We start from the raw sequence: 26,494 nt of genomic DNA, 5'->3' as shown, positions 1-26,494 counted from the left end.
GCGTTTCCGCTCCTCACGGTGGGAGTTCAATCACGCAGATTGTCGCTGCAGAGCGCAGAATGTGGCGCATCTGGGTGGTCGAGCTCGAGTCAGTGTGTTCAGCCGTTAACTGATGATGGGGACGTCTCATAAATGTGGTCTGATTGCGAGTATGGTTAGCTTTCTGTGCCATATGGGACCACTGCAGTCAGCATGCAGTCAGCAGAGCGGCAGGCTATGTAAGTGCGCAGTGTGTGTGGACTGTGGAGGTTACCATTGTGTGATCGACGATTAGGCGGTGCCATCATTCTATTAGAGTATTCGTGTAACAGGGCTACAAGTAAATAGCATCTAGCCTTAGGTTATAGGTAGGTATATTATACTTCTCTTCGAATTCCAAGTTACTTTACCTAGCCGCTCTAAGTGATCCGCTTACCACTATAAAGTCGGGTGTCTATTGACAATTGTTTATTTATTTCAATACATTGATGTGAAATGACACGACGCATCAGGAAACTTTGTTTACGAAAAGGCCACTTGTTTAAAAACAATGATGGCAGAAAAAATTTAGCGCGTTATTTTGTAGCTTTACAAAAGAAATACTATGGAAGGCACATGAAAGCACCGCTATAATACGAGTATATTATAATGTATTCTAGTCTCCACTCCAACATTCATCACACATTCTCTGTAAAGCTCACCGCTGGACAAATGTCCTCAGAAGTGGTTACACTGATCAATCCGGGCCAAACATCTCACCCATAACGGGCGGGCTCGCCGAGGCGTTGCCGTCGTCATCCTCGGGCCACTTGAAGAGCCGACAGGAGGCGATGTCGCGGGCGGCGCTCTCCTCCACCCGTCGGTCGCCGCACTGGAACGCGCTGCGGAACTCCGGGTCGCCGTGGACCAGCGAGTTGACGGCGAGCTCGGCCGGCAGCCACGTCACCTCGCCCAGCATGTAGAGCTCCTGCCGGTCCGGCGAGCCGTTGCGGCAGCGCGCCTGCGCGTAGGCGAGGTAGAAGGTCTGCTCGGAGCTGTTGAGATGCAGGCCGGGCAGGGTGACCGTGGGCCAGTGTTGGCTGTACTCGCGGTACAGCCGGTGGGAGAGGTGGTAGGCAAAGTACTCACGCAAAAACAGGAAGCCCGCCGTCTCGGGGGTGATCTCGGAGCTGAGGTTCATGAAATGGTAGCGGGTCGACTCGACGGTGCTGCTGGCGAGCGCCAGCCGGTAGTTCTGGACGATGGGCTGCAGCTGGACGGCCTCCTCCAGGCAGCTGACCATCTCGTCCAGCCGGCGCAGGGTCGGCGGGTCCCAGTTGAACGTCTCGTTCAGCGCCAGATGCACCAGCAGGAACGGCACGGCCAGCGCCTCGTACACCAACGAGCCGAGCGCGGCGGCGTTCAGAGGTGCCGGCAGCGAGGCGTCGAACCAGGGCAGCTGCAGCGCGCCGAACGGCACCGTCAGCGTCTGCCGGTCGATGTCGTACCGGATGTCGGTGCTCTCCAGGGGCGGTCCGGCGGCCGACAGCGGACTCCGGGAGACGCGCACGGGCCGCGTGAACCCGTACAGCTCGCGCAGGTTGCCGAAGAAGCTGCTGCTGTATATGTTGAAGCGCAGCGATGAGTAGTAGCTGTCCACCGGACCTACGATCATGTGTGGCTCGCCGAAATCGACGTTGATGCTATCGAGGAGCTTCTTGGAGACGTGACGCGAGTGATCGGTCATCCAGTCGAAGCTGTCGAGCAGGGGGCCGCGCGCGTGATCGATCATCTGGCGCGCGACCGGCACGCTCTCCTGGCCGAAGTGCGCCGAGATGAGGAGAGCTCGCAGCGCGGGCTCCATGTGCCGCTCGAGCAGCGACAGACACTGCTGCTCCCGCGACTGGAGCGGCTTCAGCCGGAACTCGTGGTCGAGCTCCTCGCTGAGCGTGGCGTACACGGGTCCGAGGGCGACCAGGTAGCCGCGGATCACGGGCCACACCAGGAAGTGGTAGAGCCGCTGGTAGCGCGTGTCGTCGATGATGCGCCCGATGCCGGCCATGTAGCCGGTGCTCGGCACCCGGACGGTGACCGAGTCGGGCACGACGCCGGCGCCGTAGCGGCCGTCCAGCAGCCGGCGCCAGTCGATCTGCGGCACCAGGTCCTGCAGCAGCGGCAGCGAGACGGTCTCCTCTGTCGCCGCTCGCTCCGCCGAAAGGTCGGGCCGCAGTACCGCCAGCGCGTCCTGCACGGCCAGGATGTCCTCCACCATCGGGTTGATGCAGTCCTTGCCGCAGAAGCGCTCCTGGGTGGCGCCGTGAGAGTCCTGCTCCAGATGAGCAAACACCACGCGCAGATGAGTGCGCAGCCTGGACGTCAGCTGGTCATTCATCACGCTGCCCGGCTTCGTCACCGACTCCACGAAACCCATCGCCAGTCGGGGAAGACTCAGCACCAGCAGGTTCTGCTCATGGTCGTACACCATGTCGAAGAAGGCATGTTCCGGATGCAGGGCGGTGGTGTTGCCTAGCACGTCGTTGAAGTCGAACTGCGTTTCCTCCGGGTAGAACACGACGGCGCGCGTCTTGCGTCGTTTGATAGTCCACGTACCGAACAGGTCCAGACCCCCGAGGCGCGTCAGCAGATCGACCAGCTTCAGGACTTTGTTTTCTCCTTCTTCGTACGAGCTCATGCACGTGGTGAAGAAGACCTTGGCCTTGGCGACGGCGCTGGAGGTGGACGTGTTGAAGTACTGCTCCCGGCGCAGCAGCACCAGCAGCCGGTCGGCGGTGCGCTGCTCCAGCACATCTCGCACCCCGAACGGCCGCAGAGTGTCGGTGGGATGCGCCGTGCTGAACCCGCCGCACGCGTAGTTGTAGAAGTTCGTGCACGGGTCGGCCGAGTGGTTCAGGAACAGTATGGTTTCGGCGGCGCGCAGCACACAGCCAGGCTGGTCGCAGACGCGGGGCGCCGGCGCCCTCTGCGAGCTGGTGAGGGGTGCAGGGACGACCGGCGCCCTGTCGCCGTACCACACGAAGAGGCCGATAACGACGGCCACCAGCACCAGGCAGACCAGGACACCGGTCAGGTGTTTGAGTCTATCGCGCGACAGTCGACACTCGGGCGGACAGCCGCGGCCCATGCGGCGCGGCTCGCGCGACACGATGCGCAGGTTGTCGGCCGGCACGCCCGGGTCGGCGGGCGCCGGGTCGGCTCCCTCCGGCTCCGGCTCGGGCCGGGCTCGCTCCGGGCCGGCCGGGGAACGGTCCACGCTGGCGGAGCCGTTGGCGCCGTCGGCCACGTACCCGGCCACCACGGCAGCCGGCTCCGATGGCATTGTGCGGCGGTGGGTCACAGACAGGTCACGGCCGGCTCGGACGGGTCGCGGCGCACGAAATACCAGTAGAGCAGGCCAAAATGGCGTTAGATGATATCACTCTCGTCACCGCACAGTGTGGCCGAACACCAGTTTAGCGCGAATTTAATCCCAGCGCCGCTCGGATCCACTGGAAATGGTTCTCTGGTTCCAAAACTGACACTTACCCCTCGCCGGACTTATTGGTTTTCAAAATACGCGCCGGCCGAAGGGGGGAGGGGGGTTGGTACGACCCCAGTCGCTGTTTCGCCCCTGATGGTGCTAGAGCCCCGCGGAAAAAAACGAGCGTGTGCGCCGTTACGAGACGCAGCGACTGGTATCCGATTTTAAGGTCTCAGGCCAGCCTGTGACCTCTGAGGTCAGGTCAAGTGAACTAGGCGCGGATTCATTTTTTATTAATAACTTCGCGAAAAAATGCCGCAGAGCCGCAATTTTGGTATCATCATGTTCGCCTCACTCAGGCGCGTCGAATGGTATACTTTTGTTCGGCTGAAGTTAACTTAAGGTGTTGACCGTGGGTCAAGGTCAGGTCAGAGTCCTCCAGATCACGAAGTTGGTTGAAGGAGGTCATGTTGCATATCATTCGATTCGGCAAGTCTTCCTGAGTCCATTGGTGGCTTTCTCGACTCGCTAGCTCAATTTAATCGGGAGTTATTGACGAAAAACTCTTATTACCCTAGTGACGTCATAAATGACGTCACGTAAGACCAACAATGCATAAGTGAAGCATCGGACCTTGCAAGGAGTGCATGAAATCACGATTTCGTGTGCTTGAGATAGTTTATTAGGCTGGAGCCTGTCCGGCCGCGCCGCCCCCGACCTTGGTCAGGTCACATAGGGCGGCCGACTAGACATGTTCAAAGCTGAGTTGACGGCAAATAGGCAAAAACTGGCAACTGAAACTTGCTCGCTTATGTTCAGAAAGGTGCGGAGAGTTCAGCCATGCCCTATTCGTCATATCCATTTTTATCCATTTTGACATTTTTCAACTTCTTTATTAAATACTATCGTGAGAACGATACACATGCAGGGCTCTTGTTCTAACTCATTAAACTCAAAAACCCTTCATTGAAAAGCTACCATGATAGCAGAAACAGCTTCATCATGAATTGTGCTATCCGGTGATATGCTATTTTCTCATATATCTTCTCGAAACTTCCGTAAAATTTACGTTGAAAACTGGACATATTTATCAGTACCATAGCCCGATTTTAGGAACCGGAGCGTGGGTCTACTTTCGGCAGGGATATAAGTCCTCAAATGGTAAAGTGGCTTAAAAATAAGGTTCTATCCGATAACTTCAGACAATTTCCTACCCACTGATAGGTATAAATAACAGTTTATCGAAAGTCGGGTTTTTGATTAAATTCGCGCTAATCTGGTATTCGGCAAGACCGTGCACCGGTAGTTTCAATAAGCAACAGCGTCCTACAGAGAGGCACCGACGGCAGCCTAGCGGGCAAGCGACCCTCCGACCGAGAAAAGACGTCCGCCTCCGACCCAGCTCCCACCAGCACCGCACGGCCGACCCTCCAGCACCGACTGCCCGCGCGTCCCGGCTGCGGCACTGACCTGGCCGGAGGCCGCGACCTCGCTCCGGGCAGAGGCGCAGGGGCGCGCTCAGGGATGCCATGACGGGAGGGTAGAACGGCCGTAATCGCAAACGTGGTTTAGGTATATTCATCGGTTATGTGAACTGGAACCACTATAATAATAAGGTCTGCTGTACCTATATGCTAACTTTTGCTCGCTTCAGTGTATCTTATTTCACGCTCGTTTTGCTTGAGCGCAAGCTTATAAATGAGCGAATGAAAGGAGCCCATCTATAAACGAGCTGCCCATGACCTCAGGCCAAACCTTTTGTCTTTCATTAGCTAATCTGGTAGGGCTACTTACCTACCTATAACCTACCTATGCAGGTAAGAGTCGGTTACTACGGTTCATCTGACTTCTGAGGTCATACGGCTGATGAAATCACATAGGCCTAAGCGAATTGCTTAGTGGCTTTTCGTCTCGATCAACCTAGTAGGTAGTAGTGGGACTAGTTACTGGGCAGGCAAAAGAACAGCTCCCAAAGGCGAAAATCTCAGGGTCATAGAGGTCGAACGACGTCACCATATTCGAAATCGCTAGATGTTGACTAAACAGCGGACAGCCTATCTTGATTCCGAATCAGATGACATTTTCGTCTCGATCCGTGATCGGCCCAAGAGAAGAGCTGGTTCTGACATAAACTATCTGACCTGACCTGACCTAACCTACTAAAAAAAAAAAAATATATATATAAGCAGTGAAGTAGGTAAGACCACGGTAAGACTAGCTAAGCCATAAGCCACTTTTTATCATTTTTATTAGATTATTCTCTTTTCATACCCGTAACCCGTGGTTCCATGAGTTATACCTAGGATGGTTGTGAGGGTAGCTGTCGGATAGAGTTAACCCGTAACCGTTATGTGCATATATTATTTTTTATCTTTGGTTGCGTTTGTGTGCATCGAAATTGTGTGTATCGAGAGTTCAGTGGTATCGAAAGACGTTGTAAGGCAGTGTTTTAGTGCCTACGTGCTGGTTGAGTGACGCAGGTGAGCTGTTTCTGGCGCATAGCTTTTACGCTTAGTTTTGTTATTACAGGGGTGACGATTGTACGATAAGCATTTCAATTTTGTGGAGAAATATCGCAAGTATCGATACGTTTTATCACTTTTTAATCTTAGAAGGATGCATTCCTTCTTTTTGAGTCTTATTCTGAGGATTCCTGGATTTCTTATAGCCGTGCTGGCTGCTGCCCATGGGTATATCATGATTCATGATATAAACCGTGTTGGTGTTGCCCAAGGGTTTTTAAAACCTGTCAAAGTGAAACTGACTGCTTGATCTTGAAGTCAGTGGTACACTGACGCCACCATTCTGATTGAAACTTTCTAGGCTTATGTAAACTTTAGTGCTCACAGCTTGATTTGACTACAATGACAATGAAAACATGAGGACCTTCGCATGTCAGACCCTCTTACCTGGTACTCTTACCTGGTGGGGCTCCTTCTGCTTCGCAGCCGGTAGTAAGGACTGGAGCAGGAGGAACCCGGATAGGATCAGGACACGCCAGTCACAATCTCCCCACGATGATGTCCTGTAGATATGGCCAGATGACTGGAAAGTGTGTGTCCTCGTGGCATATGCCATTGGAAAACAACACTTATCGGTATGTTTGCACAAATATCGCGAGTCAGATGTAGTCGTACAATGTGTTACCTAGTGCCTGTGCGAGAAGTCGTTTGAAAGACGACAGATCTGAAGCGGCCACCACGGCCTCTGGCAAACTATTCCAGATAGCCACCCGACGATGCGAAAACGAGCGCTGCCGCACGTTCGAAACAGCACGTGCTACATGCAGCTTGAAGCAGTGACCACGAGTTCCACCTCGGGGAGGCTGATGGAAAATGTCCTCAGGGGTTATTGTGCTCTTCCCATGGAAAATCTTCCAGTACTGTATCAGATCGGCGCGAATTAGTCGGCCTTGCACAGAGAAAAGGTCAAGTTCCTTCAGCCTCTCCGCATAAGTCATGTCGTGCATCCCTTCAATGTGTTTTGTCCATCTGCGCTGTACCCTTTCTAGTTTACGCACATCCTCAGCATATTCGGTGTACCACAGACAAGACGCATACTCAAGCACAGGCCTTACATGCGTCTTGAGAAGGAACAACATGAATGCGGGTGATCGACAAACTGTAGCCTTTTTAAAATTGTGACACAGTCCACCGGCCTTATGCACTACAGTGGCTATATGTAGATGAAATTTTAACGAATCATCGACCAACACTCCTAGGTCACGCTGCGAGTGATGGATCGGAAGTGGTGTACCGTCTAACGTGTACAACGGCTGAGATTGGCTACAGAACTTCCGGGAAAATCTCAACACCGCACACTTAGCCTTGTTCATGCGCAAGCCCCAGGACAGAGAGGTCTTATACAGCACGTCAATATCTTGTTGCAGTGTCGGATCTGTCTGGGGATACAACGACACAGAGTTGCGCGCAACCGAAGCATACAATTTAAGGTCATCGGCAAACATCTGAAAAGTACAGGAAAGCTTTGAGCACACAAAATTAATATATATCAAAAACAACAGCGGACCTAACACGGAACCCTGTGGAACACCACTGCACACGTCTCTGCTGCTGCTTAAGTTACCACCAACACACACCTGCATGACTCTATCTGTTAAGAATGAAGAAATCCAAGAGAGTAGGCATCCATCAATACCCAACAGCTGAAGTTTCCTAAGCAGTATTCTATGACACACCACATCGAACGCCTTGGAGTAATCAAACAGAACAAGATCAAGGGTCTGACCTGCGTCAACTTTCAATGATACGTCGTCATAGACAAGTAGGAGCTGTTCCATCACCGATCTCTCGGGACGGAACCCAAACTGGTGCTCCGATATAATTCTATTTGAATCCAGGTACTCGTATACATGTTTGGCAATGACACGTTCTAGCACCTTACAACAGACAGGGGTAAGACTTACGGGTCTATAATTAAGGGGTTCATATCGCTTTCCCTTCTTAAACAGCGGTATTACATTAGACCTCTTCCAGGCGCTTGGAACGGTACCTTCCACAATCGATCGGTTAAAGATAACATGTAAAGGGTAAGTTAGGACATCACTACAATTTTTTAACACTAGCGGATGAATAAAATCAGGACCCATTGCAGAGTTTGTGTCAAGGGAGCGAAGATGTGACAGCACATCCTGCGCCGTAACTCGGATAGCGTCAATAGAACCGTCAAAGGTCTGATGAGGCTCTTGGGCAGTGGGGACCTCTTTCATAAACACAGAGGCAAAAGAAGTGGCCAGTATTTCACCCATGACTAATGGGTCCGAAGTCAGTTGTCCCGTATCTAACCTTAAAGGCCCTACAGCCAAGGCCGTATAAGTTCCTACAGCAACCGGCGCGACCTTCTTAGATCTGACGTAAGAGTGCAAGAGTTTTGGACACTCACTGAACCTCTGTATCATAGATTGCTCGTATGACGCCTGAGACATCACATCAAAGTTACGAACTCTCTTGTTTATAGTAGAAAAATGAACAAAGGCATCGCGGGCCGCAGCGGATGTCCGGCCGCTATGCAGCCTGACTTTTATATGTCAGCCAAGCCTCGTGTCGCCTGCTTAGTAAACTCCTAGGTGGATTTTTTGACCAGGGTGGCTTGCCACCCGAGCTCCTGCTTTTAGGAGGCACATGATCTAACACTTTACCAACGACAATGTCTCTAAATCTGTCAAAACTATCAGAGGCATTTAAATATCTAAGCTCAAAATTCCAATAAACCAATCCTAGGTCCTCCTTCAATCTACGATAATTTCCCTTGTGCCAAGAGAACTTCCCTTGCACTGCCTTTGCTACTGATGACTCGCCACTGAAGATATAGTCAAATACTACAGGCACATGATCACAAGCAGGCAAGGGGGGTTGCACTATGACACTGCCAATTCTATCCCACTCAGAAGTCAAGACGAGATCTAATGTGTTTCCAGACCTAGGAAACGTGGGCTCTGACACCCACTGTACTAGACCTTTTGATTCAAACACATCCATAAATTTAGTCTCAAGTGGCGGGTACGAGCCCACTGGTAAGCACCCAGATTGACACCACTGAATACCTGGAAGATTGAGATCACCCAAGACTACAATCTCTTTGCCCTCCACAATACTCTGTTAACAATCAACAAGAGCATCATTCTTCGCTAAATCATTTGAAGGGGGTCTATAAACACACGCAAAATACCCACACCCAAACTTGGACCCACAGTCCAAGTTTGGCCAGAAGGGATAAGGGCCATTTGGGGTATTTTATTCTGTTAATTGTGCATTGACAAAGTGTTTCCCTTTCATAAAGGTAGGGTTGAAAAGTTTGCTCAGAAACAGTGGGTATCTGCATTTGCAGGGGCGGCGCCACGGGTTTTCGATAGGGGGGGACGGGGACGGGGGCTTCCCTGACCGAAAATCCTAAAAGTAGATACTGATCGTGTATGCAAAAAAAAAAAAACGAGGCACGTAACGCCACGAAACTTCGCAAAGCCCAAAACACATCGAATGGTGCATCCCGTTTCCAAACTTATCCTAGGACACCTAAGATCGATCACCTTTTCAAGCATCCTTGCCTCTAAATCAAAATTTGCAGTCTTGCCAACTCAAAGCTGGTTTCCTACAAGCTGCGTACCTATTGCTTAGGTATGAGTAGCAGTGCCAACTATTCTTACGTTTCGTACTTTCAAATTTTCGACCTTGCGTCTGGTCAGCATCATCGCTTCACCATCATATATGTAGTCATGGAGGATTGAGGAAAAGTGGGAATGTCTTCTGCTCTGACAAGTGCGCAAAAACTGCAATATAATTTCAGAATCATGACATCACCACCTGATCCATATGCAACGGGCAGGGTGCAGGTAATGGCTAGCCGTCAGTGGTCATGTCATCGGTGGTCACTCAAAAGGTCATGCTAGGTCATGGAAGGTCACCAGCCGTTATTTAACCCACGAGCCGCTGGGGGGGGCATAAAGTTGCCCCCCCTTTACGTTTTGTGAAATATCTCCGAAACCTGATGAGCTACGAACGTGAAACTTGGCATAGCTTCAAATGAATACCTAGGCAATGTTTGAGGAAAGTTTGGTGGTTGTAGCACCTAGGATGACGTCACAGTGACGTCATAAAGTTTTGTCGTTTTCCGATATGGACCGTTTCTGATGACGCTGAGCATGAAATTCGACTGTAAATGAACTAGACAGCACCTGCTGTCATCCTAAAACATCTTACTACACTTCCATCTAGTTTCTGACCAATAATCGGCCCTTTATATTCGGTCCCATATATGTGATGTATCGTGAGGAATATGAGAGTCGCAAATCTATAATTTCACTTATGACGTCACTGTGACGTCATTTCAAATGGGATCTACACCAAATTTGGACACAACCTTGGCTAGGTATTCAGGAAGATGTATGCAAAGTTTCGCTTCTCTATCTCTTCGCGTTGCGACGATATCGTCGCAGAAGTAAAGGGGGGGGGCAACTTTATGCCCCCCCCCCCCCCCCCAGCGGCCGGCGGGTGGCGCGGAGGCCCAGCGGCCGCCGGGTTAATCACACTTTCTGATGGATTTTACTTACCAAGAGCTTCGCGGGAAAAACGAGCGCATGCACCGTGGAAAAAAAATTGAGTGAAAGGGTCTCAGGTCCGGCGACCTCTGTAGGTGACATGCCCCAGGGTAGGATTCCAGTCCTTGTTGATTAACTTCGTCGAAATTGGCAGTAGAGCTGTGATGTCGGCACCATTGTGTTCGTCATGATCGAGCTGGCACGACCTGCATCGTTCTCATATTCACCCTCCAATCGTAACAACTACAGCAGGGATTGGCAAATGGCGGGGCACCCCCTTTGGGAGGTAATGAAGGTCTCTGGAAACCTCATCCCTCATCTCTTTAGCATTAGTGGCTCTCCTTATGGAACAGGTTTCTTGACTGGTCTGTTTCACTCCAGAATGCAAAGACTAGTCAAGGTAAAACCGAGCGCACCACAGTGAGCACAATTTCAATTTGATAAGCTGGTGCATCTCAATTTTCATGTAGAACCTTTCACGTATCACGTAGGGTTAAATGGCATAGATTTGCTGGGGTTAAATGGCATAGATTTCAAATGGTTCCTGTGGTAGAACTGCCATGCTTGAATTTGACTAATTAGGAATGGAAAATATCCATATAGTAACGGAAATCTATGGAATTTCAGTAAACTTGGTTTTGTCGGCAATGGGGTCTGGCAGTGGGGTGGGGAGGTAATTACCCTGCCTGGCGCCCCAAAAAGGGGGGGGCACGATCCCCGAGGCCCTGCCGATCACCTTCTAACTACAGGCATCACAGCTCCACACCTTTTGCAGATGGCCAGGACCCCCTGCGATACATCCCAACAGCAATCTTTATTCAGAACCTGCCTTGATTAACCAACGATGCATTAAATGCGACGGATAACTCTACAATGCATTATTATCAACTATTGAACGGGCCTCGCCGATAGGGGGGTACTGTACCCCCCTAACTTTCGATAGCGGGGGACCTGTCCCCCCCGTCCCCCCCGGTGGCGCCGCCCATGTGCATTTGCTATTGAAAGTTTAATAATATGCTGCTGTAATGCCAATTGACTAGGTATCGAGCTCATAGTATGACACTATTTTTTATTGGTAACATGTATTTTTGATGAGTGATAGTCCCTTCTAATTCCATTTTTTTACAGATTGGATAATTGTTGCCAATAATTGTGCATTTGACAAGAATCTCCATGCCCTGACTCGACTTATGAGTGACGGCTTATGACTGTTCTAGTTCCAAGGACAGAGGTGCATATCTTCTCTGGATTCAAGCAGATCTGAATTTTAATTCATGGAAAACCTCATGTAAGTGGATTGAGCTTTGTCATGCTTCTGCTGTGTAACACTTTTTCATATTTTAAGGGCAATAATGCTAGTCAATGAAATAAAATTATACCTATATATTTTGAAGATGAAAGTCAATATCGTTCTTAATTGCTACCAATATTGTGTTATGTCCTGCTCAGTGTCTAGGGCCTTTGTGATGTGTTTTAGCTCCCTGAACATGTGTTGCAAAAAATAATATGGTTATGTTTCCAGAGTTCATGTGGTCACATACAATGTGGCTACCACATTCCCAACTGCTGGACTAAACCTGTCAAGCTTGCTTGATCTGGAAAACAATGCTAGCCAAAATAGACCAGACATCTATGTTATTGGGTAAGAAAATAGAAAAAGGAAACAAACGTTTTCATTGTATTTCATTTTTATCATTTTCTAATGAAATTATTTATGAGCATACTGTTATCATTTATGGTGATCTAGCCTCTAGGTGTCTTGTGGCTTGTAGTGACAGAACATAAATGTGACATTGCTTGCTTAGAGCTGTATGATTTAAATGAACTTGTTGTTATATCGGCTATGTGGTTATTGCATTAGTAACTGCTTTTTTGCAGCTTGCTTATTTTTCAACAGTTTCTATGGATGTGTGATTCTAAAATACATAGCTATTTTGGTTGTTGGTAAAAAATCTATTTCACCCTCCCTGCAGATGTCAGGAGGTCAAATCCCAGCCACAGAACATGCTCTATGACTCTCTCTTTGATGATCCATGGTCAGCTTTATTCAAGTGAGTGAATTTACATTTTAGTGTGGTTTGTTTGTTGTTGTACTTCTGTTGTATTTTAATGGTGGGCCCACCTGCCTTGTACACAAATCAATCTGTTATTTTGTCCCACAATATCAATTTTTAACATGACTACCACATCGGTGTTATGTCCAAAGATGCTAATTGAAGATATTGGTAATTCAGTTCACCATGCTCATGATTTGATCATTCATTAGAAGTTCAGATGTTGCTGCTTATGTTTCATGTAACCTTGCTAGATACAATTACCCAACTCTGCCTAACAGCAAAACTAAGGGGACATGGCTCGTAACCACGCCCGCTTCCCCACAGATGAACGCTTCACTGGTAAACCTTCCTCCCCTACACTGGTGTACCCTCCCTCCTGGCCCTCGATAGACGGACGCTCTGCTGGGGTGCCCTCTCCCTAACCTCCCCTCCCCATAGACAGACGCTGGCACCGCTGGGGTACGTGAAGCTGCGCACGGTGCGCGTCCAGGGTATCGTGCTCTCGGTTCTGGTACGCCGGAGACACCTGGTGGCCGTCCGACACACCGAGGAGCAGATCGTGCGGCTCGGACTCGGTGGCATGTGGGTGAGTGCAGGAGAGCTGGAGCGGAAGGCAGCTGTGTCCGCCGCTGCTCAGGGTTCAAGGTTTAGACTTCGATAATTGTTTACTTGAGCCCTGAATTGCCGATTGTCTCTAGCTGCTATTTTGAGAGAACGAAGTTTGTATGAATTTGCTACCTTAAACCTAGCGTGCATTTTTATCTTTCTGTCTCGCTCAACGCCTGACGTCTGTACTGCCGACTTCAGCGCCCTCGATGTGGACGGTTCGCTCCTCTGACCTGTCTTCTCCGTCCCGATCTTTGCGACCTCTATGGTGATCACCCGTCTGACCTACTACCTCCTACTGCCCCTACCTCAGCGCCCTCTGCTCCGCCTCTCACCTGACTCGCTGCTCCTCGCCAGGGTAACAAGGGCGCCGTGGCACTGCGTCTCTCCATCATGGGCGTGAACCTGTGCCTGGTGAACGCCCACCTGACGGCGCACGACCATCTGTTGTCGGACCGGGTGCGCAACTACGGCGACATATTGGAGCAGGCCAACTTCCAGGACCCGGCCACCAGCAAACTGCTCTACCACGAGTGAGGCGCCGCAGCGACACGGGTGGGACGGGGGAGGGGAGGAGGGACGCCTTGAACTCATGCTGGAGCTCAGGGCGACATTTTTTTTTTGACGACCTTTTGCTCTGAGATTACGTATGAGTTGCCTGAATTTTCTAGAAAGATGTCTCTAAATGCAAGTCTGCAAGACTAGTAATTAGTTTTCCGTTAAAATCGCCTTCATGTGCTTCAATCAGTGAACTCTGCTACACCTCCCGCCATCTCCCGCCTAGTATCCCTGCTGACCCGCCCTCCCCTCCTTCTCTGCCCTCTTCCCCAGCTACCTGATCTGGCTGGGTGACCTGAATTTCCGCCTGGCGGCCGGGCCGGACGACGCAGCCGTACGGCAGATGGCGTACGAACACGACCTGACGCCCCTGCTGGCACTGGACCAGCTGCGCGCCGCCCAGACCTCCGGCGAGGCCTTCTCCGAGCTCAGCGAGCCAACGCTCACCTTCAAACCCACCTATAAACTGGTACCCCGCCGGCGCGGCGAGTACGCTCACAGGTGAGTTAGGAGGAAGGGAGGATGAGATAGAGCAAGTGGAGATGCAGCATACTATGATAGAATTTCCCATACGTTTCGTGGCTACAGGTGCATTAGGTAGCCAATTTTTGTCTTTGCACGGTTATGACGTTATTATTTCATCACGAAGACATGAATCCTGCTTGTTAGCCTTTTTCTCGTTTCTTGTTATATCTCCCTGTTGTTTTTTGTCTCTTTTTTTTTGCCTCGTCGTCGTCAGATTAACTTTATCCAAACCCCATTTTTGTTGTTATGTACTGTCTCTTGTTATCATGTTATGTACTGTCTCCTCTCACTCCCCGTGCATGTTTATTCTATTCTTTTTTATTTTGCTTTATTCTTCCATTTCGTTCTATATTTGTCCTCCGGAAGCACCATTAGCGTCCAATGTCCATGTATTGACATCTCATCTTAGTTTTTGCTTCATATTTAGATTGTCCGCGGTTTATTACGATTGTTACCGCTGGTGGAAAGCGAACAGGTCAACTCCCGTCTCCCTCAGATATAATTCCCTTACTGACCTCCCCCCGCCCCCGCTTCCGTCAGCCGCCGGCCGGCCTGGACGGACCGTATCCTGTACAAGGTGAACGAGGACGTGTACGAGGGAGCGCGCCTGTCGGCCGACCCTCTCAGCTACCAGAGCCACCCCGAGTACACCGGGTCGGATCACTGTCCTGTGTCAGCCAGCTTCAGCGTTAAGGTCAGTACCTCCGGGGTCAGTACCTTAAAGTACAATACCTCTGGATAAAGGTCAGCACTCAGTACACCGGGTCGGACCACTGTCCCGTCTCGGCCAGCTTCAGCGTCAAGGTCAGTACCTCCGGGTCGGATCACTGTCCTGTGTCGGCCAGCTTCAGCGTCAAGGTCAGTAAGGTCCTCTGGCTCAAAGTCAGTACATCAGAGTCAGGGTCAGTACATGGATCCAGTTCAATACACGTTAAAAACTTTCACAAACCACACTGCGCCGTGTACATATAACGCATAAATGTGCATACGCCTCGATCAGCTGGCCCAATATGTTCCTCTGTTTCAGATGTTATCGAGCCTGACTCTGCTATATGTGTAGTTCCTACTTCCTGCCCATCTCTAATTCTGACCGAGTACCTACCTGTTCCAGGTGTTCTCGGGCCAGACGCCGCCCTGTGTGGAGTTCCTGCCCATCTCTATGTGGCTGATCGGAGCCGACTGTGTGGCCAAGTACCGGGTTGATCCGGCCCTGGAGACCTCCAGCTGGGACTGGATCGCGCTGTTCAGGGTAAGGCGCGCCGACCGCCGGCTCCGACAGGGGCGCCACTGCAGGGGTGTTCTCAGTCGCAGTCAGCTGCAACGATTGATTGTGGATGCTAATAGTTGTAGCTGTAGACGTTTGTAGACGAAATTCAGTGTCAGTACCTAATCTGTGCGTGTATGTGAATTTCATAATAGCTAGCTCATCTTGCCACGACTTCGGATACTCTATCGTAGATCTTTCTGTGGGCTTGTGTTAGGATCATTTTCTAATGTTATTTCACATCATTACGACTTGCATTTTAGCTGTTGTTGGAACCAGGGCCAGGGGGAGGAATTAGTGCCTCGTGTCGGTCCCTCTCACTGACGGGAGGCTGCACTGCGATATTGCGCTGCTAAGTGGTCCTCAGATGGCGGTGGAGCTCTGCACCAGATGGCATTGCGCTGCGCGACTTTCGATTACGGACGCCGACCATGTCTGTCGTGAAGCAATCTTGGGTCTACACAGTACAAGTCCTCCAGCTTTTCATTTACTTTTGTTCCTTGTAGTCGTAGTGCACTCGTGGGATGGTATGCATTTGCTTGAGGCCATGTCGTTTTTCGTGAGTGATGCGAGATCGGCTATTTTGCGGTCGAGACCCCTGCAGTCTGCTGTTACCGACTCATCGCATTCAGTTTTCAGAAAAGGCGTTCCCGCACCGGGAATCGAACCCGGGCCTCACGGGTGAGAGCCGTGTATCCTAGCCACTAGACCATGCGGGAGTTGAGAGTGCGGGTTCAATAGCTGCTTCAATTTGGTGAATGCCTTTTGGATGTTTGCCATAAGCTGTGACGTTTGGAGGCGGGGTAGAGAAGGTCGGGCTGTTTACTCTGGCCCCCAATTCTTACCTGTTTAACTCACTTGTTGGGTTTCCTTGACTCCCCACTGCATGAAGAGAGGCAGGAAACCGCGTATGAAAGACGCGCCAATTCCCCTGGTTACGCTGGGCGCTGAGAGATGGACCGCAGGGGGATTGGGGTAATGCGTCTGCTTGATGTTGGAGGAGGAAAAATTATAGATGTGATTTGATTAGCTATGCAGTGTCAGTTTAGTACCAGCTGCCACGGTACTGCTTGATCCGCTCCTTCGCGGAATCTGGAGTGCAGTTAGCGATTGTCTCTTTACTTCGTCTTCAGCTCGTAGCTGTGTGCGCACTGTGCTTCTTACGCTGTTTGCCCGTCTGTCTTGCCTGAAACGGTTACCCGGAGCCTGTACTCGTATTGTTTTGGCTACGGGGCACGGTCACTTCACTTCCTTATTCACCGTTTGCAGTCGACGACACATACACATACAGTCAAAACCTTGTCTCGGTTAAGTGGTCGATCGACGCACATTATACCGTAGGGCCTAGGTACGGTTCTATAGCCCGGTTTTTATGACTGGGTCGCCTACGGACGGGGTGCTATTGTCGGCGTGCTTTGAGAGGCTCCGGTGCGTTCCTTCGAAGCGTTTCAATGGGTAACGGTGGAGGGTCAATCCGTGCCCAGGATAGGTAAATGGACGCACAGGGTGGGTGCTGATGCGCGCACCACTTAAAGCCTTTCCTGTCAGAACCTTGATTAACGTCGACAATAATTGTTCGAATTAAAAGCATCCGATTGTATGCCGTGACGATAAAATGTGAGTGAGTCAAATATTTGGCTAAGCATGCCGTTTATCCTGGGTCTGATGACCGTTATAAATGTTTGAACGGGTGATACACCCGTAACAACGGGACAAAGTATCGGTTCGGCGGTTTTTAACTTGTTAATTAAGTCGTGTAAAAGAAGAATGGCCATCGAAGGCGTATGATGGTCAGCTGCTGGGCGTTGAGTACGTGAACTTGTGACAACGTCCTGCGGCTCGATATCTAGTGACCGTGCTGCCTAGTGCTGCTGGACGGCCTCGTCTGCACGCCAATATGACCTTGGTGCCGTGCCGTCCCGGCTCTAATTGGGCCGAATTTCGCGTGCCATCTGCGCTGGTGCGAGGTAGCGCAGCTTTTTTCGTGTCATTACAGTGCACCAAATGCTGGTTCGGAGATCAGATTTCCGACACGCCAGGCATTTTCTCACCTTTCGTGACAAGATTATGAAACGAACTCTGTTTCTGTCGGTGCGAATTTGTATCTCTGCGGTAAATGTGGGACTAGCTGTGCATTTTTCTTCTGGGCTATTAGTGGTACACATCAATGGTGACATTTTACGTGTTTTTTACTTATCGGTGTCTCTGGTGACGACTGACGAGCGTTGTAAATGGAACAGTTGGGTGGTGGCGCCAGGCTACGGTGAAATCTAGCGCCTCGGACAGATGTCTGCTAAGTGCTACATTGCAATAATCCATGCACGTGAACGTCGCAGAGCACGCCAGCTTTGGAGCCTGTCAGGCCATTTTCCGAGTCCGTTTTTCCCTGGCTTAAGTGTGGGATCGATGGTCAATAAGCTGCTTACCGACTGTGATTGACTGGGTGTCATTATTATATTGTCTTCACGGATCTTACCGCTATTCGAGCTCGGCAACCGGTCTATCCGGGATGGTTTGACGCTGTCGCCCATTTTTCTTCCTTATAGTTACGTTCCGCGTAGACTAATGAGTCCATATAAATACTGGGAATAATGTACGGTATCCACTGTTGTATGCTTTGACTGTACACACACGCATGTTGAGCATTGTTACGGATGCCGCCAGCGTTAGCCACGCGCACTAATCAACCTGTCAAGTGCCTTCGCACGAGTCTAACCCGTGACATTGTCGTCAAATGGCGCTATATGTGCCTGTTAGCTCCGCGAGACCGCGACACTCGTCGGGGTTATATCCCCGACCGGCCTTTTTTAACACTTCCAAGGCGCAGCAACCCTGTGAATTCGTCACACTGCGATCAAACTTCAGCAGGCCTCTGACTACTGTTCGTGCTATTCCACCTCTGCCGGCTTCGTAAAATAACTCTACCGTCCCCCATTCAACATTGTGTTAAGCCTTCCCGGTTCCCTGATACATACCTTCGAACACCTTAACTGACTGCTCCCGCCCCTGCCGTGCCCATCTCAACCTTGTTGCATTCCTTCTGACCATGTCGCTCCCTTCCTGGCGTAGCACTGTCATTTGTGTACCCCTCCGTCCCATCGGATGAGCGTCAATCTCGGATCTCAGTATTGAAGAGATGCCCAAGCCGTGACATCAGTGTCTGTAGGGAATGAGACGGGGCTCTCCTCTCGGCCGGCCGCGTCCCGGCTCTGTCGGGTCTTCCATCCGTCTGTATTGTTACTTTGGAATGCAGATGTAGGAGGGCCGGTATTCGGGCTGATATTTAATGCGGCGACAGCGAGAGAGGCTGGGCCGGTCGGTTTGGAGTTTAGAACGCTGGGCGGGCTCAATATTGACACCCTCTATGGGCGTGTCACGCATTCCAGAACAGGATAGAGAAGTGTTATTTGCCCAGACCTCGACGCATTCTTCATTTTCTTCGTCTGTCTGGCCCTCTGACTCTTGCTGTCTGTTTGGTCCGTCTGACTGGCCGACTGCTAAGCCGTCTGTCTGTCTGGCCGTCTGTCTGGCCGTCTGTCTGGCCGTCTGTCTAGCGGTCTGTCTGACGGTTTATCTGGCGCTCTGTCAGCTTGTCTGGCCGTCTGGTAGCGATGTGGTCGTGCTGCTGTGTGGTCTGCAGACGCTCGGTGTTAATCGGGAGGACGCCTGGCTCGGTCCGCCCCTGTGGCGAAGACGCTGCACCTGGTGCAGTCAGGCTGTTGGGTGCTAATTGGCAAATTGGTAATTGACCCTATCTGATCTGGGAGGAGATGTCTGCCTCGCTGTGGTATCTGCTCCCGGCAGTGATAAGCTGTAAACATCCCCAGACTGTATTTCGGGATTGAAGTTTTGTGGATTGTTTCCCACGAGTTTGCGCCTTAGTAACCCTAAAGGCAAAACCGGTTGGCATTGGCATTGGTAAGTGCTAGATCAGATATGATCTACTTTGCAATATTTTAGCGTAGCTCGCGCTCTGAAGTATTTTTTGATCGACACATTCCTGTCACCCAGTTCTGGACATAATGCTCCACCAATCGTCCGGTTGGTAACAGGGTCAGGAAAGACACTGAGGGCTGAGACGCCGATATTACCTTACCGTCCTTCGACATGTCACTGATGGTGTCGGCTCTTACCTCAACTTGGCATCTGTAACTAGCGAGTGGCTGGATTTTAGGGTTCACACTAAGCGGTCCGATACTTACACTGAAGGGAGTGGTAGGATATCACGCTCCAATGCTGCCGCAATGTCGGCAGAACAAAGAGTGTTTTGACCTCGGAAGAAGAGTGGATATTTTCCGGTAGCATCGGAGTCATGTTTCGGCCGTGCACGCCACGTTGCCCGTTTGATGGTTCCGCTCTGTTGTGGTTTGCAGTCATGTTTGCCTGCTGAGGAGTATTGTCAATAAAGGCTTGTAGACCGCTATCCTGCCCACCGTTACGTGAGCGCTGTACCGACCGTTCCCGGTAAGTTCTCTCTAAAATGCCTCCCGAACCGGGAATCGGGGAGCGGCTCTGCCGCGATTTTCGTGTACTATGACGTTTGCCAGCTATTGGCAGCACTAAAAATGCGCAGTATAGTAGAAGAGTATCGGGTTCAGGTACCCTGGTGGCCAAATTCCAGTATTGTTTGCCTCTTATATGGCTAATGCTGGCAATTAGGCAGGAATGCGTCGTAGACGGGCCCTTGTTTTGGCTGCATAACGGTTCGGCCACGTGACTTGAGGACGATCCACGATTGTGTTTGTTCTGTGCTGTCGAATATTTGTTTTTTTTTTCTGGACCACAATCCCTCATTTTACGTGAATGAAACATAAACTCGCCGTGTTCGAAGCAAAGTATGTAGTCATTTTGGCTCTATATGGATGTGTGACGTGACTTTGACAAGAGGGATGAATTATGCCAATATCGACCACTGCACTTGGCTGGTTGAACTTATCGAACGGATAATATACGAGACCATTGTCAGTTGTATAGGCCAAATCAGATTACAACTGTACAGTCTGTCTTAATAGTACCGCTTAAAGTAACGGTGGATCCATCAAGCCTGACCGAGGAAGGGCCTGCTAAATTTGAGTCACCGAAGCAATTAACATCCTCGTCCATCCCCCAGGTGAATTGGTTCGGTGACTTTCAAATTATAGCACGCCCTTCCTCGGTCAGGCTCGATGGATCCACCGTTACTTTTCGCGGTGCTTTTAAGGCAGACTGTACGTTGTTTGCGACTCGCCACACAGCTTTCCAATTTCTATTTGTGAACGGTAGTTTTCTTATCAATGTCTAACTGCTTTGTGAGAAGAGAAGCAAGCTGTTTCACAAAGATGTATGTACAGTATTCATAAGCCGTCGACCTCGTACGCCGTCGCTCTTCCTTTCGAGTCTCTTATGTCGGCTATTTAGGAGACATGTGTGTGCTGAGTTTCTCATGCTGTTCCTCTCGGCAAATATCCCGGCACGGCGGGCCGTGGAATGTCCATCGATCCACCGCGGAATTTCCACCGGTCCACCGTGGAACGCCCACCGGTCCACGGTGGAATATCCACCTCCTCCACCTCCTCTGTGGACGCCCACGCTCGACCGCCGTGTCCGCAGACAGGACTGAGATCCGGTGGCGTACGCAGCCGGACGGGATACCGCATTGTCTTTGAAGTAAGCCGACCAGAATGATTGCAAGCGGCGTCAGTGATTCGTTAGTGTTTATATGATCCAGCACAAGGCCGGGCGGATCCGGCGGATCGCTTCGTTCTGCGCCGTCAGGTATTTGCGGCATTGTTTCTGTTGCGCGTCCCCCTGGGCCTCATAACCTTGACACATATTGGCCCACTTACGCCGAACATGAGATCAGCGATATACTGCGTGGTACAATCCATTATATCGTGTTAATTACCCTCTGATAAACAGACTGGAAGACGGAAGGCATTGCTGACGACATTGCCGAGCTGCCAGAGACTCCATATTATCTGGCCAGATGCCTTGGCTAAACACCAACTACGATAGTTGCCGTGCGTCTCACGCGAGCATTTTTAGGGTCCCTAGGTGACACGTAGCTCTCGCTGGTGTTGCCATCTGCCAGTGCTGCCGTTTCAAGCAAACCTGCTTGTGTTTCCTGACATAAGCTGTGAGAACCAGGAACTGTGAGATTCAGATAAACCATGGCAGTTTCACCGCAGCGACGCATGGCCGAACGGTCAAATATACGACAGAAAAGGGAAGAGTTAAACTGAACTACATTTCTTGTGATCCTGTAGTCACGACTAAGACTCTGCGGCAAACTTATCTGCGCTCCATGTCGACCACCCATGGATTGGGTGGATTATTAAACAAAATCACAGCTCTTACGCACACCCACGCCCACACGGGGGTCTGCCTTGAACGGCCGTTTGTGACGCCCGGTGCCCCTCTCCCTTTCAGGCGGATTTCGCTGGTCTGGACGAGTACATATCATACATCTGGGTGCCGCGCTCCAGCTCGTCCCCCAACTCGGACCACTTCGTCGCCGTCTTTCCAGAGGACAGCATCACGGTGCCAGGTGAGTGTCCTGGGAGCGGTCTCCCCGCAGTTTTCTCAGACTTGCAACATGACCCCTAGTTCTGAACCACAATTAAACGCGGTAATAAGGTATCACAACCGAAATGTGTGCGTTTTTGCTGCTTATTACCAAGGTACTTCACAGCATTTGAAGTTGTCGGCGTTAGCTACCGTCTGGGTTACGCATTGAAACATTCGCTTGGAGCATTCCGAAAGCCTGTTCCCGTCCTGACCATGATGTGTCTAGAATCGTTTGATATCCTTGACATTTACAGTTGAACTAAAATTCCTTCTTATTCTTGCTACACCATGACCCTTAATATCCTCATTAGGGTAAGACACAATACCAAAGTGGGTAATTAGTAGGAGATTCTGCAAGTTGCATGTCATCACAAAGCCAAGTAATCGCATGGTGCTGCCCCAACACGAAACTTTCTCTGTTGTGGAGGATGTAGCTGCGGTGCTGTAGGTTTAGTGATACCTGCGCGATAGTGTGCTCTAACGTCCTGTTCATATAATGTTTTTCTACCTCCTACCTTTCATGGTCATTATCTCATGACTTTAATCCTCATATTCATTTTGGATTTGACTTCGTCAGTGTCACCTTGGTCCTTCTGCCTGTGGTGCAGGTTTGACAGTGGCAGCTGTAGCCTCCGGGCAACTGAGGCTACAGCAGTCCATTCGTCATTCTCTCACGGCAGCTCGCGGTGACAACAGTACCGCCAGGTGCCATGGAAGATGACCACTGGTGAATCCGATTTTAAACAGTCCGAATTCACAGAGTATCCATCCGCACCCAAAAAATAACGTGTCCGTTATATGATGCTGTTTCAGTCGCGATAGTGGTTCTCAAGGCCGACTGTGTCGCTAACGAAGCTGCCTGCTCCTGGACAATTAATATCTCGTTAACCACCGCAGTAATTAAACGGTGCTCAAGTGTACACTGGTAACCTTCACTGAAGCAGAATGCGGTGAGCGTTGACATGAAAATATATGAGATTAACCGGCCAAAGTCTGGCTGAAACGCCATGTACCGAGCATGTTTCGCCATGTTTCGGTTTATGCCTGGGTGACTGCTACATCATGCCTTGCAGTCGGGGACGAAGCTCATAGAATCCCATCTTGTGTTAGGTGGTAAGTAGGTGGTAAGAGTCCGAGGACGTTCCACCTGGGTCCTTGTCTCGTTTCGCCGTGTCCTCTGTAGATCGTTTACGGGTTCGCTGCTTTCCGTGCCCCGTTCCATCAGGCGGTCCGTTTAGCGCCTCACAGTCGGGGTGAGACTAACCGCTAAGGAGCTTGTGGTTGGCCACTGGCGACTGCTAGAGGGGGGGGGGGGGGATCTCTGGAGAGCACGGGGAGGGGAAGGGGATCATCGTCGAGCCGTGAGAAGAACGATGGCGCCCATCAGGAGCCGACCACTTAATCCGTCCAGTGATATCACGCCAGCCACGGACTGAGACAAGCCGGCCCGACTTGACCCGAGCAATGATGACGTCACTGGGTGAGGCTGGTGGCTGTGACGTCTCTGGGGCGCGGCTGGTGGCCTGCGATCAGTGGCCGCGCGTGATAGAACACCGGCCAGGCGGGTGGCCGAAAACCGGAGCCGCAAATCTCCGAGCCCAGGCAGGATGGTGGATATGAGGACCGTTAGATCTTGTTTGGGCGAGTCTTTTCGGCTTGTCCGTGGTTATCTCTGTTTTTAGTACCCTTGAAGACGTAGGACTTACATGTAGGTATGCAAGCTTTGCTAGGCCTTTGTTGGCCGTTGTTGGTCGACTTAGTCACCGTTCGCTGTGGCTGCTGCACGCGGCAGTCCCCTCCGGCGGACTCTCCCCGGGTCCGGGACTCTCGGCACCCGGCGCGGACGGCGGACCGCCGCGGATGTCGTGATGGCCGGCTGAGCTCTGCCGGCGGACGGTAGCGCCGCGGCCCGCCGGTCCGGTAAAGTACCGGCTCCCGGGCACTCAGCCGCTGGTGTTTTGGTGCCAGCCGCGCCGCCGCCGGAATTTATGGCGCTTTGTCTCCATCAGCAGGCAGCAGCGGCGTTAAATATTTACCATTCTTCTCTTGGTGGCGTTCAGCAATTCAAATTGTATTCACGGTGAGCCATCAGCCCGCTCGGCCGTCCATGCAGCAGGTTCTCAGTCTCCGTCTTCCCCGACCGGTCGGCGGGCGGTGCGCGGGGACTGATCGGTGGCTCGGACCGTTCCCGGTATCGCCCGCCACGTGCAGCGCCGAACGGTGTCCCCGGCGCCCCTGTCCTGCCCTGTCCCGGTTCTCGGTACACCCCTGCTGTTTGTTGTGTGACTGCTGTGCCTCTCGGTTCGTCCTCGCATTCCACGGGTCAGTATCAGCTTGACGTCATCACTCTGAACAGCGCCCCTGGTCCGCACCCTTCTGAATCTGCACCCCTCCTCCTGGCATACCAACATGACTGCTCTTTTATCAGTCCTCTCACCCTCCACTCTTCTCCGAGCCCGCGCGCCCGCTGCGGTCGGCTCGGACTGCGTATCCATCTTTATGACACCTGCCCCACCACCGCTGTGTTTGCATTGCAGGTAACTACGTGCTGGCCTACTGCGGCCGTAACGGCGGCGGGGTGTACGGCGTCAGTGCGCCGTTCCCTGTCCGGTACGGCCACACAGCGCGACTGGCGGCGCTGGCGCTGGACGGCGCGCCGGCCGCCGAGCTGGAACGCCGCCCGCTGCTGGCGCGCGCAGCTCCCGAGCAGGCCCGCGAGGCGCTGGAGCTGGAACAGGAGCAGCAGGAGCAGGAGCGGGAGCAGCAGGAGCGGGAGCCGCTGCTGGAGGGACGGCCGGTGCTAGACGGTAACCCCGGCCCGGCCCGGGCGGCGGCCGGGGGTGGCGCGGCCGACAGCGAGGGAGAGACGGACGGGGTGCCTCGGAGACGGATACCGGGCCCAGCGGCAGCGGCGGCGCCGGAGCCCCCTCCCGAGGACTGGGAGACCGTGGAGCGGCCCTCCAGTAAGGAGGAGTAGACGGTAGTGTTTGCCTTGGACAGATTCCGAACCAGCAGCTTAGTCAGCGGCCGTCCGGTGTGTGTCAAATGTGGTCAGGTTTGCAGCTCGGGTGAGTCGTGCTGGGGTTTAAATTGGACCTGATCACGGCACATTGTTTGATTAGCCAATGATGATTGAATGGTTCTCTCTGACAAGTGTAGGTAGTAGTTGATGCAGCTGAACAAAATGAACATAGATAGTTGTAGAACTCCCATGACTGGATATAGCTCGTTGTTATCACGATCGATGTAGCACTATTTATTTCTACTCTTAGCTGAGATGCATACTGTGTCATGTGTGGAGATGCATAATGTATGAATGCATAATGTGTATCGGTGCCTTGCGCTTGGTGATTGTCATGGGCTTCCTGGAGAACTGCCGCGGCCGACTGCGTAGCTTTTCCGCTCGTCGTGAGCTTGTGTGGTGACCGTTTCAGCCGGCAATACTGGAGAACTGTGCTCGCCACCGGTCTAACTAGTAACTACAGAAGTGGCCGCAGTCCCTCTCGCATTCAGCGCAATGTTTCATCGGTGAGTTTAGCTAGTCTAGTCATAAAACCGCCTTCCGGCTCCGTGGTCACTGCGCTGGAGTCAGCCGCCGTTATCATTAAACGAAGTCGCGTTTTTTTTTTAGTCACCTGAAGCGAATGGAATTGCCTTATCACCCTGCTGTCCGGATCAGGATGGGGCGGGTGTTTAGTGCGCGAGTGGCTTCCAACTGAATTAGTCAGATTGTGGCAATCCTTGTGGGGGCTTGCACTTGTTATCAGAGGTGGTGGCGGCATGTGATCCTTTGGTGACCTTTCGATGGGGCAGTTATTTAGTGAGTGCTGTGATGTGTTTTCGAGTAATTTCCTGAAGGTCTGATGCGTGAAGGTGTAATTAACAGAGAACTTGTACTTACGAGATTCAGGATGTGCAATTTATCAATGTCAACACAAACATTCTGGACTATCCGCACCTGTATCGAATGTTGCTATGTTGTGCCGACGGTGGCGCCGGACGGCGGCAGCGGCAGTCTGCCGAAGCTCGTCCGTCTGTGATTCTGTGCGGTGTCGGGGCGAGGCCGGACTATCTGGGCCGTAATTCAGCGTCCGTGTAACCCAACACGGCGCGCCGTGTCAACATGATGTCAGGCCTGGACGCTGGTGTCGACCGCTGGTGTCGGGCCCTGGTTTCGGCCCGCTGGTGAAGGGCGGCTGGTGACTGCCGTGTCGTTTGAATGGTGCGGAGCTTATCCGGGTGGAAAGGGAGTGTCTTATGTATGTGTGGCTCCGTCGTCCAGCTTTGCGGAAAAGACGGGTGACATTTTGCAGATTTTATGTGAAACCTGTTCGTTTTACCTGGGAATTCCGATCATACTGCCTGTACTGTTTATGAGAAACATGCCCTCAGTTCCCTGTATGGCTATGTTTGCGTTCTGACAGAGCGCCATTGCACCTAACACACTC

The 26,494-nt window shown here is 51.6% G+C and overlaps 2 protein-coding genes and 1 non-coding gene across 5 annotated transcripts; 1 reads left to right on the top strand and 2 right to left on the bottom strand.

Moving 5' to 3' along the window:
* Positions 1 to 433: 433 nt before the first annotated feature.
* On the bottom strand, positions 434 to 4,906 carry LOC122383016 (endothelin-converting enzyme-like 1). The gene is made up of 2 exons (XM_043369064.1): positions 4,739 to 4,906; positions 434 to 3,406 (listed from the first exon to the last, which is right to left on the bottom strand). The coding sequence occupies exon 2, from the start codon at positions 3,293 to 3,295 to the stop codon at positions 716 to 718; it is 2,580 nt and encodes an 859-aa protein (XP_043224999.1). The 5' UTR covers positions 3,296 to 3,406; positions 4,739 to 4,906; the 3' UTR covers positions 434 to 715.
* Positions 4,907 to 5,883: 977 nt separating this feature from the next.
* On the top strand, positions 5,884 to 26,494 carry LOC122382996 (inositol polyphosphate 5-phosphatase K-like). Of its 3 annotated transcripts, none has more exons than XM_043369052.1 (12): positions 5,884 to 5,916; positions 11,708 to 11,778; positions 12,013 to 12,132; positions 12,464 to 12,541; positions 12,986 to 13,133; positions 13,511 to 13,686; positions 13,985 to 14,212; positions 14,777 to 14,890; positions 15,001 to 15,040; positions 15,348 to 15,485; positions 21,909 to 22,026; positions 24,584 to 26,494. In XM_043369052.1, exons 2-12 carry the CDS (start codon positions 11,765 to 11,767, stop codon positions 25,021 to 25,023), a joined length of 1,614 nt encoding a protein of 537 aa, XP_043224987.1. In that variant the 5' UTR covers positions 5,884 to 5,916; positions 11,708 to 11,764; the 3' UTR covers positions 25,024 to 26,494. The 3 variants fall into 3 exon arrangements, with proteins under 3 accessions (XP_043224987.1, XP_043224980.1, XP_043224972.1); XM_043369045.1 differs by lacking the exon at positions 5,884 to 5,916 and adding an exon at positions 8,291 to 8,309 and having other exon boundaries at positions 11,619 to 11,778; XM_043369037.1 differs by lacking the exons at positions 5,884 to 5,916; positions 15,001 to 15,040 and having other exon boundaries at positions 11,489 to 11,778; positions 14,777 to 14,930.
* On the bottom strand, positions 16,148 to 16,219 carry Trnae-cuc. The gene has a single exon. It is a non-coding gene; the product is annotated as a tRNA-Glu (tRNA).

Source organism: Amphibalanus amphitrite, unplaced genomic scaffold (genome assembly GCF_019059575.1).
Source record: "Amphibalanus amphitrite isolate SeventyFive unplaced genomic scaffold, NRLGWU_Aamphi_draft 000012F_arrow, whole genome shotgun sequence".
Classification (NCBI taxonomy): domain Eukaryota; kingdom Metazoa; phylum Arthropoda; class Thecostraca; order Balanomorpha; family Balanidae; genus Amphibalanus; species Amphibalanus amphitrite.
Note: the sequence above shows the minus strand (reverse complement) of the source record. Positions and strands in the feature narration are given on the sequence as shown.

Bases quoted from the DNA above. Each gene is read 5' to 3' on its own strand.
- LOC122383016 (XM_043369064.1), bottom strand. From the start codon at position 3,295: ATGCCATCGGAGCCGGCTGCCGTGGTGGCCGGGTACGTGGCCGACGGC.
- LOC122382996 (XM_043369052.1), top strand. The intron at 14,891-15,000 runs GTCGGATCACTG...TCAGTACACCGG, and splicing joins AGCCACCCCGAGTACACCGG to GTCGGACCACTGTCCCGTCT. The intron at 22,027-24,583 runs GTGAGTGTCCTG...TTTGCATTGCAG, and splicing joins GGACAGCATCACGGTGCCAG to GTAACTACGTGCTGGCCTAC.